Raw genomic sequence first — 16447 nt, 5'->3', positions numbered from 1 at the left:
GCAAAGAAAATAACATGCACTGTAAAAGCTTTGGAGAAGGGTCAAATTATCATGAAAGTTTACATTGGCAAATTTTCTAACGAGTCCTTTGTGCCTTTTGCTTTTGGGAAATCTTGATTCCAAAGTTTGTGAAAGAACTGGACTCACTCAATCATAAATGTGCCCTGAGAGAAAAAGGAGACAAATGTTCCTGAAGGAGGATATAGGGCTTTATAAAGTTACACTGTTCTTTCAGATTTTCTTTTGCTCGATGTATTGTGCATACAAACAGTTGTGGGGGTGTTTATGGTGATGTGCAAACTGTAGAACACCAAAAAAGGAAGGACAAACCCTTTTTAAAAATGACATTTCTTTTTATTGTCAAACTAAAACTGTCCCTGCTTTCTATTTACACTATACAAGCTAGATATGCACCAAGAATAGAAAGAGTTTACATTTATATACATTATTTATAAATGCTGCGATGTAAGCCCAAAATTCATTCAAAATGTTATGCACTCATTGTCATTTCATTATTTTAGAAGTTGATCAGAAATAACATAAGAAAACAAGAGCAAACACAAGAGAACCAGTTACCAGACCACTGTGGGCTATCAATATCAAGACAGATATATTACAAAAAATATCACCCTGTCTCACATTGCATTCTTCTGACAATACAGTCCTAAGTTTGGACTTCCATTTCTCACAATATAGCCCAGGTCAAGATTAAAAATATATATATGTAAAACATGCTGCATCCTTCCCTTGTGTGACGTCAGTTTAGATCAAGGTTAAATAACATGTGATTTCAAACTAGCTCCTTTCAGGACCCTGCTATAATCAGCTATTTGTTTAAGAAATCTGTCCAGTAATTACGTGGATCACATTTTTAAACAGTTGATTCTAACTAAGTCATGACAGAGGGTGGATTGATGGGCAGCATGTTAAGTACAGTCAGATTTAAACTGGTAGAAATGCCACTTTACACACTTATGTTTAAATATGTAAAAAATCTACCATGTTTTTATTAGTTATAAACTCTTGTATATTAGGTTTCTGGCAAACTGCACATTGGGAGTAGCCACATGGAAAAATTAGTTCATTTTACTTAAATGCCGCTCTAGAAAACAAAAGGTGTTGCTTTGTCTGCTGCAGAGATGAGAACAAAAGGACTGACAGGAAGTCTTGGGACAGGAGCCTCTAAAGCAGTGGTCTCCAAACCTGGTCCACAGGAGCTCCTATCCAGCAAGTTTTTGTGGCCACCCTTATTTCACCAATTTATAAACACCTGGAAGTATTTCACTCTGAACAACTAAGCAGGTGTGGCAAATTCAGTCATTTAAAAGCCATTGTATCAATCATCTGCAGACCTTCTGCCTCTTGAGGCAAGAATTCACTTAGTTGCGATGCTTAATTGATTGATAACTCCCATGTGTTCCCAGTATTTATAAATTGGTGGTTTAAGGTGACCTATAAGATTAAGTGGATTGGGGCTCCCCAGGACCAGGGTTGATGACCACTACTCTAAAGTTGTCAGCCCCTATTCCTTATATAAGGGATATATGTTATAACCATTAATACAGAGCATGAATATTCTCCATAAAATATGTAAAGTTCTCCGTAAAGTTGCGAGTTAGTGTAAGTCCATGCATGTTTAGCTGAATCAAAACGTTTGCCATTCACAAGGATACAATCATGTACTGAACGATGACTATATTGAACCAAACCATCTCTATAAATTAAGAAATGTATTATTATACACTAAGAACTAAACAGCTGCTACTGATGAAATCATTAAAATACAATAATACAAAAGAACAAAAATATAATCTTAAATAGGACTGGGGTTACATATAAACAGACTTCTGGCTTAAGTTAAGAAAATGGGTGAGCTGACAATTCAGGGCTGAGAAAACATTATCCTGTATTTTGTGTGTAAGTGCACGCTGTAGTGGACAATTGCTTCCAGTCTCCATATTTCAGTAACATAATCTTTAGAAAACTAGACCGTGACCAGTGCCTAAAATGTTACAGCTTCTGTGTTTTACAGTGTGAACAAACTTAACAAATGAACAATAATAATTTTCTGGAAACTGGATGTGTGTTTTTGAAAGTTTAACATACCCTCAGATCTCCTTCTATTCCTGTAACTATGCAAAGTTGTTGGTAACTGAACTCAAAACAAAACAAAAAAGGTCATGGCATTTTCTAACTACTTCTAAAAAAATTGTCACAAACACCATAGCCATATGTCAGGTTTAAAATAAAGTTTGTTTTTAGTTTTTAATAAAGATTTTTCTTTTCCCACAAAAGCCTGTATCCTAGGCATATTATTAGAAATATTAGGAGAGGAGGGGAAAGGTGTTACATTTTCAGCAAGCCAGCTTGAATGTCTATTTTCATTCATGTTTACAAGGATGCACTATCACTTTTCGGAAAGTCCGTCCAACCTCAGTGTCAAACTGAAATGTCAGACGTGGTCAACTTTGGCATCGCTGCAATGGCACTGTAGATAAGAGGATCTTAAACAGCACTGTCGGCATAGCAAAATTACACCCGCCTGCTTCAAACCAGGGGAATTGGCAGAGATGGTCAAACTCCCAGTAAATGAATGGACAGGACGGAGGCATTAACAGATATTTAGTAAAATGTTAAAAGTGTGTAAATCCAAATTTGTATTTGTATTATTTTTTAAAAGGGAAGAGTATTCTGCCAATGTCAGAAACTAGACTCTCTGCCAAATCACAACATCAATTCTTCCCTGATTTTTTCAAATGCAATTGCTATAGATTTCTAAGGGTGTTTTCCATATAGTCCATTTAGGGCAAAGGTTTTTGATGGTTCTTAAGGTGTTCACTTTAACCCCCAGTTCAGTTTTAGGGCAGGCCACTACTGTTTCACAGGTTCCCAGAGTCTGGTTTATTATCTTCAAAACCTTTATGCTGGGTCTTTCAGAAGGGGAGAAAAACTTTAGGACACCCAGCTCATCCAGTCCCTACCCTGGCCTGTATTTCCTGTCAGACGAGATAGTGCATCCTCTAAAAATGACCAAGAGAAAAACAAAAAAGACAAAGAGAAATACAAATTTAAATCCCCCTCAAAGAGGGGCAGAGCCTAATGGGCACCACCAGCATTAGAGCTCCCCGTCGTCCAATCGATAATTATGAAACTCAGGCTCATTATCATAAAGAGAATACCAAGACCAGCAAAACAGGCAGCCTGGAAAGAAGAACAAAGCAGCAATGTCAGGGTTCATGGATGGTCTCAACACACTGTATAGTAAACAGTACTGTAAACACCTTAGTGAAGGTTACACACAGAACCACCATCATATTCACTCACATTCTTCAGATTCTTATCTTAAAGCTAAAAATAAAACATTGTTTACACGTATGCATTTATTATTATTATGGTAAAAGCCCTACCGTCAATTCATTTATGACAAGGGAAGGCTGCTTACCAGGATCTTGGGAGTGGAGCGCATGGGCTCCTCTTCCTTTGGCACAATGCGGATGTAGAAGACTGCAGGGAAAATGAAGATGAGGCAGGGGGCAGAGGTGGCACCTGGCAGAGAGAAGCAGAGAGAGTGTTAACGGGACGTGGTGGGGGGGTGAACATCCAGAACTCAGCACAGCCCAGCCTGAGGACAACAGCACTGCTTCTAACAGAACAGATAGAGAACCTCTATCCAAGCTTAATTGCACTGGTTAATAAATCAATATAAAATCCATTGTATTCCTCTCATAGTCTAAATAACCAGAATCATGCTGTAATCACTAAGTCATTGGGGGAACTCAAGGGACAGGACAAAAGTCTACCAGAACAAAGGAGGGAGAAACAGAGAAAGCAGGAGAAAGCAAACGTTTTCAAATTATAATTGGTAACACTTTACAATTATGGGCACCAATTCTTAATGAATGAATGTATGGATGCAACAGGAATACCATATGAATGTCTCATGCACTTCCACTTGGTTCTGATGTTGATCACATGCATTAGCGCTAACCCCAAACCTATCCCTAAGCTTGACCCCAACCCCAATATGATTAACAGATCCCAGATTAAGTGCATAAGGTATTCATGTGTTATTAAGAATTGGTGCCCACAAGTCTGATGACCTATAATTTGAATGCAAACTAAACAGTCATAGTATCAGAGAAAATATAGATATCACAAAGAAAACAAGGACAGAACACACAGTTTTTTAACAGGGGTGAAGATCCGTTGTTTTTTTATGTTACAATTAAATAAATCCAGTTGTGCTGCACGTGCAATCCATGTGACATTGCAGTATGTTTGATAAATTTCAGTAAAGGCACACAGTTATTTATGTAACCATGGCGGTCTCTAGCAGAGACACTTTGAAAAGTAAGGGGCATTTCACTGTGTCATCAAAACAAACAGGAGCGTGATGCTTCCTATCAGTCCTAGTACACAGGGCAGAGTGTTGCCCCCTCCTTTATCTAATCTAAGAGAGTTTCCTGACCCCACACCCCCTCATACACACAAGCCACTGATAACTCCAGCAGGCAAGCAGATACACCTGCGTCATGTGAAGGAAAAGGCCGTCAGACAGTTGGGCTGGACAAAATATTTTCACTCCATTCAAAAAGTGCTTGTTATAAAATTCAGTTTCAATGTTAAAATAAAAAAAATAATATATATAAACATATTCATATATACATATATTGCTTTTTAACTCTAATTTGGTTTCTGACACAGCTCATCACTTCTGCCTCTGTGCTTCATCAGGAAAGATGTGAATTAAGTGCAATTCCTGCAATTCTCCTGCCTTCAAAACTATCTGCTACTTTTCACCCTGCAAGCCCAGAATGCCTACTGACCATCTATGACAGCGAACTGGAGGATCTGATGCAAATGGAAGAGTCAGCACCCTAAAGCATCAGCTCCCCGTGGAGCCACAGGAAAACATCCTCCCGCAGCAGTGCTTGGCCAATTGCATGCTGCCCCCTTGTGAAATCCCAGCCAAAGCTGGCAACGGCACAATCAGGAATGGAGGCCAGATCACTCTCAGCTGCAGTGACATAGCTTGCACATCAGGCAGAGGCTTCAATTGCTATGCCACTGAGGACAATTATGTTTTTTTGTGAAGTTTTTCATTGATGAACTATACTTGACAAATGCTGACAAAACCTTTTGCTTACCTGCTCACTAAAGCCTAACAATGAAAGGACTTTTCTGTTAGTTTACTGTGACTCAGTTCTCCCAGCCTAGTTCAGGCTTGAGCCCTGTAGGAAGCCAGAGATGTTAGAAGAGCAAGGGGACTCACCGATGACCCCGAAGATACCCAGGATGTTGGGTGCGAATATGACAAGCATGTTGATGAGGGTGAGGAGGCAGACTGCAATGGCGATGTGGCGCAGCCAGTTAAACGTCTTGTTGGGAAACAGCATCTGCATGAGGGCACGCCGCACCTGTTGAAGTACAGAACAAACTAATGAGACAGGACAGGGGTACACATCACAAAGACTCTGCTATGTAAACAATAATATCATCAACCCAAAAATTACTTGAAAAAAATATCTGAAGGAGTTGTATTAATTTATTTTTCTAAGAAACTGGGCTTAAAAGGGCCTTCAAGTTCATTGCAATATGTTACCCATCATTACCAGCAGACAATTCCAATCACAAGAACAAAATTAAATCAACTTCTGTAACACTACTATATGCCAGTTTTCCCCACAAAGTTTGTGCATGGCATGGCACAATCTTAAACATGAGGTGAAAAAGGACTTGGTGTATTTTACCAATGTGTCAGGTGATATCATTTTTTTAATTTCTTGCCGACAGTGTAGGCTGCACAAACACAAAGACCAACAAGACACTGATTGGTTCGGTCCAGGTTGTTTTATGAACTACAGTTGAACACATGGTACATTAGAGTAGCTGTGGAGGAGCATGTCTCGGTCAGACAGAACATGCGAACAGGCCAGCCATGAGGGGCCCTCCGGGCGGGTCACTCACCGGGAAGAGCACGATGGGTACGGTGAGGGTGACGGCAGTGAGCACGGCCAGTCGCACACACAGGATCAGCGTGTCGTAGGGGTCGATGCGGCTATAGGTGTGCAGCAGCTCAGCCTCCACTTTGTCTGCAATCCAGAGAAATGGAGCAAAGGCGTGAGTCTTGCAGATAAAAATACACACACACACATATATATATATATATATATATATATATATATATATATATATATCTCCTTTGATGCAGTATTGTTACATATTATTGTATCTAAGTTGTTTGTATAGCAACAGCAGTACTATGGAGTGTCCACCAGGTGATGCAATCACATTATTTGCTGTTTCTCTCAGAAACAGACGGTGGGAGAATGTACTACAGTTGACCAGATGGTGCAGAGAAGATCCAAAAGGCTCTAAAACCTTTAATTTTTTAAAATATAGTTATTGTATCCGGTTTAGTTACACTGAGATTGGTTTAGTGCTGACCGCTGCACCAAAAAAAAAAAAAGAACAGATGCAACGACTAATAATAATAACAAAATCCATTTTGATTTCGGATAGATGTGCAATGTGGACAAATGTATCAAAATTGAAAATAAAAACTCCTCTACTCATAAAAAAAATGACCATGGCATATGATACCGCAGACAGAATTCTTGTACACACAGGACAGGGGTGTTGGTGGTGTTGGCTCCTGACATACTGTGTGACATGCACAATAAGAAGCCTCACCATAAAATGTCAGGTATCCAAAAAGAGCAGCCAGGAAGTACATGGTGTACATGACAGCAATGGAGATGTTAGAGACGTGCTGCATTTTCCTCTTGCTGGGGCTGGAATGAGAGAAGATGGCTCTGGAGAATGTCCACAAAAACACACACACACACACTCACGCACACGCACACGCACACACACACGCTCATGAACACACGTTTGTTTTGCTATCCTTGTGGGGACTTTCCATAGACATAATGATTTTTATACTGTACATATAGATTCTATCCCCTAACCCTAACCCTAACCTAACTTTCTGCATTTTTACATTTTCAATAAAACATCATTTAGTATGTTTTTTAAGCGATTTGACTCATGGGGACTCTATACAAAGTCCCCACATTTCACAGTTATAGCATAATAACCTTGTAATTACCAGTAATTACCAGTTTGTAACCTAATAAAAAGTCCCCATATATCACGAAAACCTGTACACACACACGCGCACACGCACGCACGCACGCACGCACACACACGCAAGCACGCACACACACACACACACACACACACACACACTGAGAAGGCGATTACATAAGCAGGCCTACTTTCAAAAAGGCATTTGAGTCTAATCGTTTTTGAAAGATACTAATTGTGGGCATAAAGAGTGCTGTATTTTTTTTTTGGTAGTTCGTTTTTTTTTTATATCTTTAATTCAGAATAGCAACATTTAAGCTATGAGGTCATTAGCTATGAGGTCAAGGAAGTAGCAAGGTTGCTAGGTAACAACACCATGTGCCTTTCTCCCATATTCTGTAACTAAATCCAGACAAGCAATCCTGATTTAGATAAGACATTAAACCGAATTGTAAGGGCCAGACGCCCTGTTCTAAAACCAAGAGCCCAGCATATTTTAAGTTAAACAAACACACAGAAAAAAAAGATAGAAGACACAAGCGCACAGGTTTTCATAGGTGGAATGAGCTGCACTAAACAGACACAATGGTCAATGGTCATAGGTCAGTTGTGCAGGTGAGGAAAACAGTGACCATACTTACTTGCGGAGCTCAGTGTAGATGGGCAATACTTCTGGGTGGCACACAAAGGCAAAAGCCAGGATTGGGATAGTGTAGGCCGTCTGCAGGATAAACATAAGTGAAGACATTCATAGGCCGCAGGGAGACATAAAGACATCCTCAGCCACAAACACATCAGTTACAGATGTTAAAAGATGTTCCAGCTGACAGTTTTAGTATTTTAATATTTCCTGCAATTTTCTTTTCATTTTTGTTTTTGATGATCAAACAAGGGGTTTTAGCTTCCATACATATCTGATTTGTATACCCTTCCGGTGTATTGCTGCTTTAAGAAATTTAATTCCACTGCTTTTATAGCCTTGTATAATATGTGGGGCTGCTTTTAAACACCACCACACGTCTCCACCTAACATCAGAGAACAAGAAATTAACTGTGAGGTTTTCACAAGCAATGTTCTGTACAGACTCTGTAATTAATAAGTGAGTTCATGGTTTCTTGCGCATACTAGAAAATAATACAGTGGGTTGAACACACCTTGTGATGAAGGAGATCTCTATAGTGTATTTTATTGCAGAAACACATTTAATTTATATTTAATAGCCACTGTGCATTAGAGTTCCATTTGCATGTCTTTTCATTGAGAGACGTTTGCCATTACAAGCACTGATTGATGTGGTGTGGCCTTTAGGCTCCTATGACACCATGATATCATAAGAGATAGACTTCAATGTATAGTTTTGGACTATTTCTGTGGATAAGTACCAGGCTCAAGCATTCACAGAGAACACTGCATGTAAACCATGGTAACAAAACTGGTTAAATATTTGAATTGAATACAGGTGTTAACAAAGCTACATATGGTACAGGTTTCTAAAAATAGATTTCCCATAACCACAAAAAAAATTTACTTGAAATTGTAATGACCAATTTAGTTGAGTTCAAGTTATCTGGACAGAACATTAGTCAGTCTGATGTCAGTGGTTGGTGAATGGGTGGATGTAGTTATCAGTGAATCAGCCATATTAAATGTCTGTGCATTTTCCTATGACCACTGTTTCCTCTGTGTTTGCCAAGAAAATAAGGAGGAGGTGCAAATGGGAGTACAGCCAACGCCAAACAAATTGGTATTAAAAATGACGTAGCCAATGCACATTCTACGCTTTATGCCCATGGCCAAGGCTTGTACTCTGAGTGGATGCTGTTCTGTATAATGAGGTAGCAAATCACGGAAACTCCTGACTTCAGAGACTCTTTCATTGAAGGTTTGGGCCTTTTTTGTTTGCCAGTTTTAATGGCCTATATCCTTCTATAGCATGAACAATTGTTATTTGAGAGATCGTGCTCTGTGAACAGTACTGTACCTGAGAGTTGAGAGTGAACATGCGGGGGCCGCAACCTGCGTCCACTTCTTCATCGATGTGGCCATTCTTGTAACCAATGGAGGGATCCGGACTAGTAGTGTAGTTTAACAGTTCAGTGCCATTGGCCGAATAGTCAGTAAAAGGACAAGGAATCTGAAACTTCTTATAGATGACCTAAAGAGAATGAACAATGGTTTTAAACACAACAAATATGTTTACATTTAGAGATTTTTTTAATGTGCAAGTATCATTGGATATGTTCTGAAATATTCTGCAATGGCAAGTAAAAGTACCACTGAGGTCTCCCAAGGTTTGGCTAAATTCATTATTGGATAACATCACCGGAGCCATTCCTGCCCATGTCAGAAGCAGACATGGAAAAATAAACAAGGATTTGAAAAAGATGAATGGATTTGAATGTTGTAATATTTGCTGTCTTTTCAAATCCTATACACTCAGATTATGTTTAGATACTTATGTTTAGAACCAGTTTAGTCAAAACTGTTATATCGCAGTTCCTGCTTACATATACAATGATTAACATGGCTGAGGTCATTTGATTGACATAATGAAAACTTACCACAACGAGAAAGAACACCATACAACTGAGAGAGAACCCACTGGTATAGCCCAGGTAACCTATGGATTAGAGAAAAGGGTTATTTAATGTAATGAAATATGTAGACTATGTGAATATATTTCCCATCTGTACTTGAAATAACTTTTACTTCTTCATTTCCGGTCTTGAGTCTGGAAGCAGCTAGCTCCCGTCATTACTTCCACAATGGGAACTTCAATACTCCACTAACTGCAGTAACTAATCCACATGTTTAAATAACACACTGCTGCACCCTAAACTACAAGATGAAATAATGCTTTATGAGGCCTACGGGGTTAATAGACCTAAACATGGAATGCTGCTCTGAGAACGATTAGACCCTTTCCATATGACACACAAGAAGACTTTTCTTTTTTTTTTCATTTTAAGCACACACTTGCTTAGGATTCCCAGAAGAGGCAATGAAAACATTTCCTTGGAAAGGGTTCTGCTTTAGCTTTATGTTGACAAGGTTAGTCTGGATATGTCTTTAGTTTTGGAGACAGTTGAACTCTCTGGATTGGAGAAGGCTGGGAAAACCGCTGCTGTGCTTTCAAATAAATTCAAATAAAGGAAAGGAGCTGTGAGGGCATCAGCAAGTGATAGGCTGACCTGGGGTTCGGTTTGAGGAAAAGCTCATGATGCAAACATTTACTGTTGCCTGGTCCCCAAAGAATACCAACATTATCAAATAAACAAGCCCCTCCATGTTTGTGTTTTTGGTTGAACACTGAGCGAACGCAGCCTTCAAGATTAATGTACCCTGACTTACACCAACAGTTCCCATTATTTACAGTAAACAGACCTGTACAGTGAGGGAAAAAAGTATTTGATCTCCTGTTGATTTTGTACATTTGCCCACTGACAAAGAAATGATCAGTCTATAATTTTAATGGTAGGTGTATTTTAACAGTGAGAGACAGAATAACAACAAAAAAATCCAGAAAAACGCATTTCAAAAAAGTTATGAATTGATTTGCATGTTAATGAGGGAAATAAGTATTTGACCCCTTCGACTTAGTACTTGGTGGCAAAACCCTTGTTGGCAATCACAGAGGTCAGACGTTTCTTGTAGTTGGCCACCAGGTTTGCACACATCTCAGGAGGGATTTTGTCCCACTCCTCTTTGCAGATCCTCTCCAAGTCATTAAGGTATCGAGGCTGACGTTTGGCAACTCGAACCTTCAGCTCCCTCCACAGATTTTCTATGGGATTAAGGTCTGGAGACTGGCTAGGCCACTCCAGGACCTTAATGTGCTTCTTCTTGAGCCACTCCTTTGTTGCCTTGGCTGTGTGTTTTGGGTCATTGTCATGCTGGAATACCATCCACGACCCATTTTCAATGCCCTGGCTGAGGGAAGGAGGTTCTCACCCAAGATTTGACGGTACATGGCCCCGTCCATCGTCCCTTTGATGCGGTGCAGTTGTCCTGTCCCCTTAGCAGAAAAACACCCCCAAAGCATAATGTTTCCACCTCCATGTTTGACGGTGGGGATGGTGTTCTTGGGGTCATTCCTCCTCCTCCAAATACAGCGAGTTGAGTTGATGCCAAAGAGCTTGATTTTGGTCTCATCTGACCACAACACTTTCACCCAGTTCTCCTCTGAATCATTCAGATGTTCATTGGCAAACTTCAGATGGGCCTGTACATGTGCTTTCTTGAGCAGGGGGGCCTTGCGGGCGCTGCAGGATTTCAGTTCTTCACGGCGTAGTGTGTTACCAATTGTTTTCTTGGTGACTATGGTCCCAGCTGCCTTGAGATCATTAACAAGATCCTCACGTGTAGCTCCACGAGGTGAGATCTTGCATGGAGCCCCAGACCGAGGGTGACTGACAGTTATTTTGTGTTTCTTCCATTTGCGAATAATCGCACCAACTGTTGTCACCTTCTCACCAAGCTGCTTGGTGATGGTCTTGTAGCCCATTCCAGCCATGTGTAGGTCTACAATCTTGTCCCTGACATCCTTGGACAGCTCTTTGGTCTTGGCCATGGTGGAGAGTTTGGAATCTGATTGATTGATTGCTTCTGTGGACAGGTGTCTTTTATACAGGTAACGAGCTGAGATTAGGAGCACTCCCTTTAAGAGAGTGCTCCTAATCTCAGCTCGTTACCTGTATAAAAGACACCTGGGAGCCAGAAATCTTGCTGATTGATAGGGGATCAAATACTTATTTCCCTCATTAACATGCAAATCAATTTATAACTTTTTTGAAATGTGTTTTTTCTGGATTTTTTTGTTGTTATTCTGTCTCTCACTGTTAAAATACACCTACCATTAAAATTATAGACTGATCATTTCTTTGTCAGTGGGCAAACGTACAAAATCAGCAGAGGATCAAATACTTTTTTCCCTCACTGTATATGATGCTATCAGGAATACAACTGCCGTGTTATAGAAATCAGCATCAAAATTATTTTTTTTGGGGAGATGAACCATTTTCGAGATGGCGGATTTCGTGATTGTGAAATCTGCCTACGAACGGGTACGGTGAGATATGTCATGCATCCCCTGTTCCGTGCAAGGTCTCCTCCAGTGCATATTAGGCTTTAACATAGAAACCTGCTGTTTCCTGGAAAGCAGCAATGTCGATGTGTGACACAAAACCTTTGTACCACAATAACAGGCTCACTGCTCATTACTGATGTCTTCCAAGCACGCCGCCACATGTTGTTTTCAGGTAATCTTTAATCCTTGAGCTGCACAGAGCATGTTCCAGGTCCATGAAACCCAATTGAGGGCCTTAAAGGGAAACTAAGATAAAAACGGATATAAAAACGCTTCATATTACCATGTTGTTTAAACGTTTAGAGTCCAAGTCATGCACTTTGTTAATGTCAAAGCCTCTCCAACACGGTAATATTGAGTCAGTCCAGTCAGATGTCTTGATGAAAATCTTTACGACCCATTAGGCCTGTTCATCACAAGTCGATAGCTCACAAGGTATGGTGGTTATACTATATCATATGATGAACTTGTTGAACATTGTGCTGAAATGTTGCATGCATGACACTAGTATGGTGCTCTATCAAGGTTGTTCCAGGCATGCTGCTGTAAAAAACACATGGCTGCCATGGGACGATTCAATTTTAGCACTGTGTTGTGTACAGTGGAACAATAAGTTACACTCATGAAACTTCATTTGTTAATCTTAAACCCCTTAAACCATCCACAAGTTTCATCCACCAGACTGGGTTTTAGGCCAATTTCTCAATTTCCGTCCAGGAAAGTCTTAATTCCTTCATCTCAGTCTCTACTGATCTTTTCCAGCTGTTTCTGGGCCTTCCCCGCTTTCTCTTGCCCTGTAGGTTCCAGGTTAGGGACTAGGGACTGTCTGGTAACATTGTTTTTTTTTTGCTTTTTGGCAATGCCTCTATAGTTCTTGCATTCTCTCAAGTTGCCTTTTGTGTGTAACTTCATAAGATGTCTCTCATTCCAGTCAGTTGGTACATCTTCCTCCTCCCAGATCTGTCCAAATATCTGGAAGAGTATTTCTGTTGATGTTTGTAGGTCTGTTTAATGGCACCAGGTATACCATCTGGGCCTGGTGTTTTCCACTCTTCTGGAAGATAGAACATGTTGTACAGATGTTTATTTCCCGTTTTCATGGCTCAAAGTCTTGAAAAAAATGGATGACACCAGAAATGATTTTATTGTTTATTTTCTCCAGATCGGCAGTGTTCTTCTGTTTGTAAACCAGAATAATATAACTTGAATCTGAATGTGTACTAGTCGATATATTTTCAAACTTAAACTACATAATTTGACTTGTCCTTAAATGGGTGGAACACTCTGAATTGTTTGTTGTGTGTTTTACAGGAATCATGCCATTCTGTGTGAAAATTGATTTCCCAACTTAATGATTTGAGCCAAGGCTGCACGGTGTACCATGGCATATTCAAAGGGATATGTCAGATAGCCCAACATGAATGCAAGCTTGAGGATCAAAGTCCAGAACACTGTGAAGGATGGAATGATTGCAACTAAAGCTGGAAAATGAAACATGTAGGAGCATTACCAAATTATTACATTACATGTCAGGAAGGAGTGATTCCATAAGTTTAAATGAAGGGAATTTCTTGTGTTACACAATACTGCTTAAAAAAAGAGATTTGGACATTTTTATGTGAACAACACTGAACATGTTTTGGGCAGGTTTTGTAACAACTTCTCTGCCTTTTTCCTTGTTCCTCCATAACTCATGTGGCTGTAATACCCAGGGATCAGTTAATCAGTAATTGTAGTAAGATTTGTTGGAAAAACCTAGGACAGGTAGTGACATATAATAGCACTACATAGTATGCCAGAATAACTCAAAAATATATTGTACTTACTTCTTTTGAGATATAAGTCCAATATTTGTTTGATTTGTTTAGACTACATAGTACATTACGGTATTGTACAATTATTAACCGCTAAATAGAATGAAATATTTGCATGTATCAATACAATGTTTTTCTGTATAGTAATTATATCATACACTGTGTATCATATAATTACTATACAAGAAAAACATATTGTATTGTACTGATATCTTAGATATAAATGTTTTGATGATTGATCTGAAATATTCTTTGGGATACGGTGGACAGAAGAATATTAATGGTAATCCAACGCAGGACTGAGTATAAAGACAAAGGGCCCCAATTTCTTTGAGAGCCAACAATGAGCTAATTGACTATGTAATTCATTAAGTACGGAGTTGGCAGTTTATCCATAGTTGGCCCAAAGGGATAGTAAGGACCAAGGTATTTTTAATGTTCTACGTAACTACGCCTGAAGGAAAAAAAAACTTGTTTTAATCTCTGGCTTAATATCGCAAAATAATCTTGTTTTCAATTCCAGGACAAACACTGTATCTGAGACAAAGCAATAGAACAGCCTGTCAAGTCAAAGCATTAAACACTTAATTCAGATGTTCTGAAATGAAAGTACAGTATTAGAAAAGCATTGACAGACAAATGACTGCCAACTGTTAAACAAAGCTTGAATTACAGTTTCTGCAGAGTTTCAGGATCATACTTTTTATGTAATGAAATAGATTCCATCTTAATGCAGCTATTTGTTTTCATTAGCTTCACTGGTAAAGAGCGTCACAGTTTTAAAAGGACAGGGGCCAGTGAAATGGAACATGGAGGTTTTACACTTCAGCGCACAGTCAGATTAGATCAGCCAGGAGATCTGACAGGAGTAAACATGTTATTGTTCATTGTGGATCACAGACAACATCCTCAGTCCTTCTTCTACACAGCAGAGAATAGCCTTCTTACTGTCACATGGCACAGAACCAAATGTACAGCCAGGGATATAGATTGTGCACTTGTTCCTATATATTGTTTGTTTTATTCCAGCACTGAGAAACAATTTCATTTTTTTTTCGTTCCCCTCAAGCCTTGTAAAGAAATCCCACTGTTACATAACAGCACATTTTTGAACTCTGCAATCCCTGGGCAAAATAAATAAACTGAATTATGTCAAAAATGAACTTATGTCAGACCTAGCTTCTTAGAAATGGTATAAATGGAAAAGAACAGACACTTAATTAAAATAATTATTGGCCCAGTGCTTAACATGCATTGAGATGACAATACCAAAGACAAATTATTGAAACATGGCACAAAAATAATGACATTATAGTGCTGTATGTAATAGTTACCTACATGTTATCTGAGTGAAATCTAAATAGTTAGCGATAGAGTCAACGTGATATCTAACATTTATTTAAAATAAGCTTGCTTGAGTTATATACTAATTAAGTGTCAGTCTAATCTGAAAGCAGTTTGAAGCTGGAATTGACCTCCACCCTGGTCCAAGGTATGGATTCTACATATTTCTAATTCATGAACCTGCGTGAGAGGAGTGTGCAAGGCAGTTAAAGTGATTAACTCACCCAGCTGCTTCATGAGGGCCAGCGGCAGGATGACACAGACCGACACCATGATCACCAGATAATTGCCATTGAGGTACCACTCACTAGAAAAACAAGAGACAGTCATTGTCAACAAAAATAAAGCACATCTACTGACCCATTCACAAGACATATGGAAAACTGTATCAAAGTCCCTTGTGAGAAACTTTCCCATGGTAAACTTGCCTTCTAATTTCACAAACTACACAACACCTCAGCACTGGCGTAATGCCTTATTGGCACAAAGAGGCTTGATCCATCAATCTTGGCAATATAGCGTGACTCTAGCAATCCTGAAACAAAGCAAAAGCAAACAAAATCTGTTTCGCAGTGAAGCAGAATCAAACTGAGAAAACTAGTGTAGAGAATGTGTTTTGTATACTGTACCGTTAACTACTGTCTAAGTGCATGTTTCACTTGAAACAATAATAAATCAGTAAATGAAAGAACCCTAAAAGAAGGCACTGATGACGTCAGTGGGATTTGGACACATAAAGGATATCAGAGAACCAGCGTTGGGAATTCTGCTTTAAAGGAAGATTGGGTGTCACCGATCCCCTTAAACACACTGGCTTAGCTCAGATCTTGGCTGCTTGACAAGTACACTGGAGAAAAGTGGGGCTCTATTCTTAGTTCCACATACTCCATCAAAATATTAAAACGAAAGAAAGTGATCTCTAATAATGCAAAGCCCGGCTGTTTTGTCTATATCCGGACAGCCATATGGGGAAACATTTCTAATGTCAAGATAAATTTAATGATTCATTCTATCCATGCATTTTCATGTTTAAATATAGGAGCATGTGGTGTGAGCATGTGAGCTGCTTTGTTTGAATGGTAAAACTATATTTTAAAATTGGCCCAAAGAAGT

The 16447-nt window shown here is 39.3% G+C and overlaps 1 protein-coding gene across 1 annotated transcript in view; it reads right to left on the bottom strand.

Annotated features, from left to right (window-relative positions):
- Positions 1 to 332: 332 nt before the first annotated feature.
- slc38a3b (solute carrier family 38 member 3b) overlaps positions 333 to 16447 on the bottom strand; it is a 44184-nt gene continuing 28069 nt past the window's right edge. The window contains exons 8-16 of the mRNA XM_066698123.1: positions 15559 to 15641; positions 9652 to 9710; positions 9072 to 9245; positions 7731 to 7810; positions 6694 to 6794; positions 5968 to 6092; positions 5273 to 5417; positions 3443 to 3546; positions 333 to 3201 (exon numbers count right to left, since the gene is read on the bottom strand). Of these exons, the coding sequence (XP_066554220.1) occupies positions 3097 to 3201; positions 3443 to 3546; positions 5273 to 5417; positions 5968 to 6092; positions 6694 to 6794; positions 7731 to 7810; positions 9072 to 9245; positions 9652 to 9710; positions 15559 to 15641 (976 nt within the window). The 3' untranslated portion in view covers positions 333 to 3096. The remainder of the gene's footprint in view (positions 3202 to 3442; positions 3547 to 5272; positions 5418 to 5967; positions 6093 to 6693; positions 6795 to 7730; positions 7811 to 9071; positions 9246 to 9651; positions 9711 to 15558; positions 15642 to 16447) is intronic.

This window comes from Amia ocellicauda, chromosome 3, assembly GCF_036373705.1.
Source record: "Amia ocellicauda isolate fAmiCal2 chromosome 3, fAmiCal2.hap1, whole genome shotgun sequence".
Taxonomy (NCBI): Eukaryota; Metazoa; Chordata; class Actinopteri; order Amiiformes; family Amiidae; genus Amia; species Amia ocellicauda.
The sequence above is the reverse complement of the archived record's forward strand: the minus strand, read 5'-3'. Positions and strand labels throughout refer to the sequence as shown.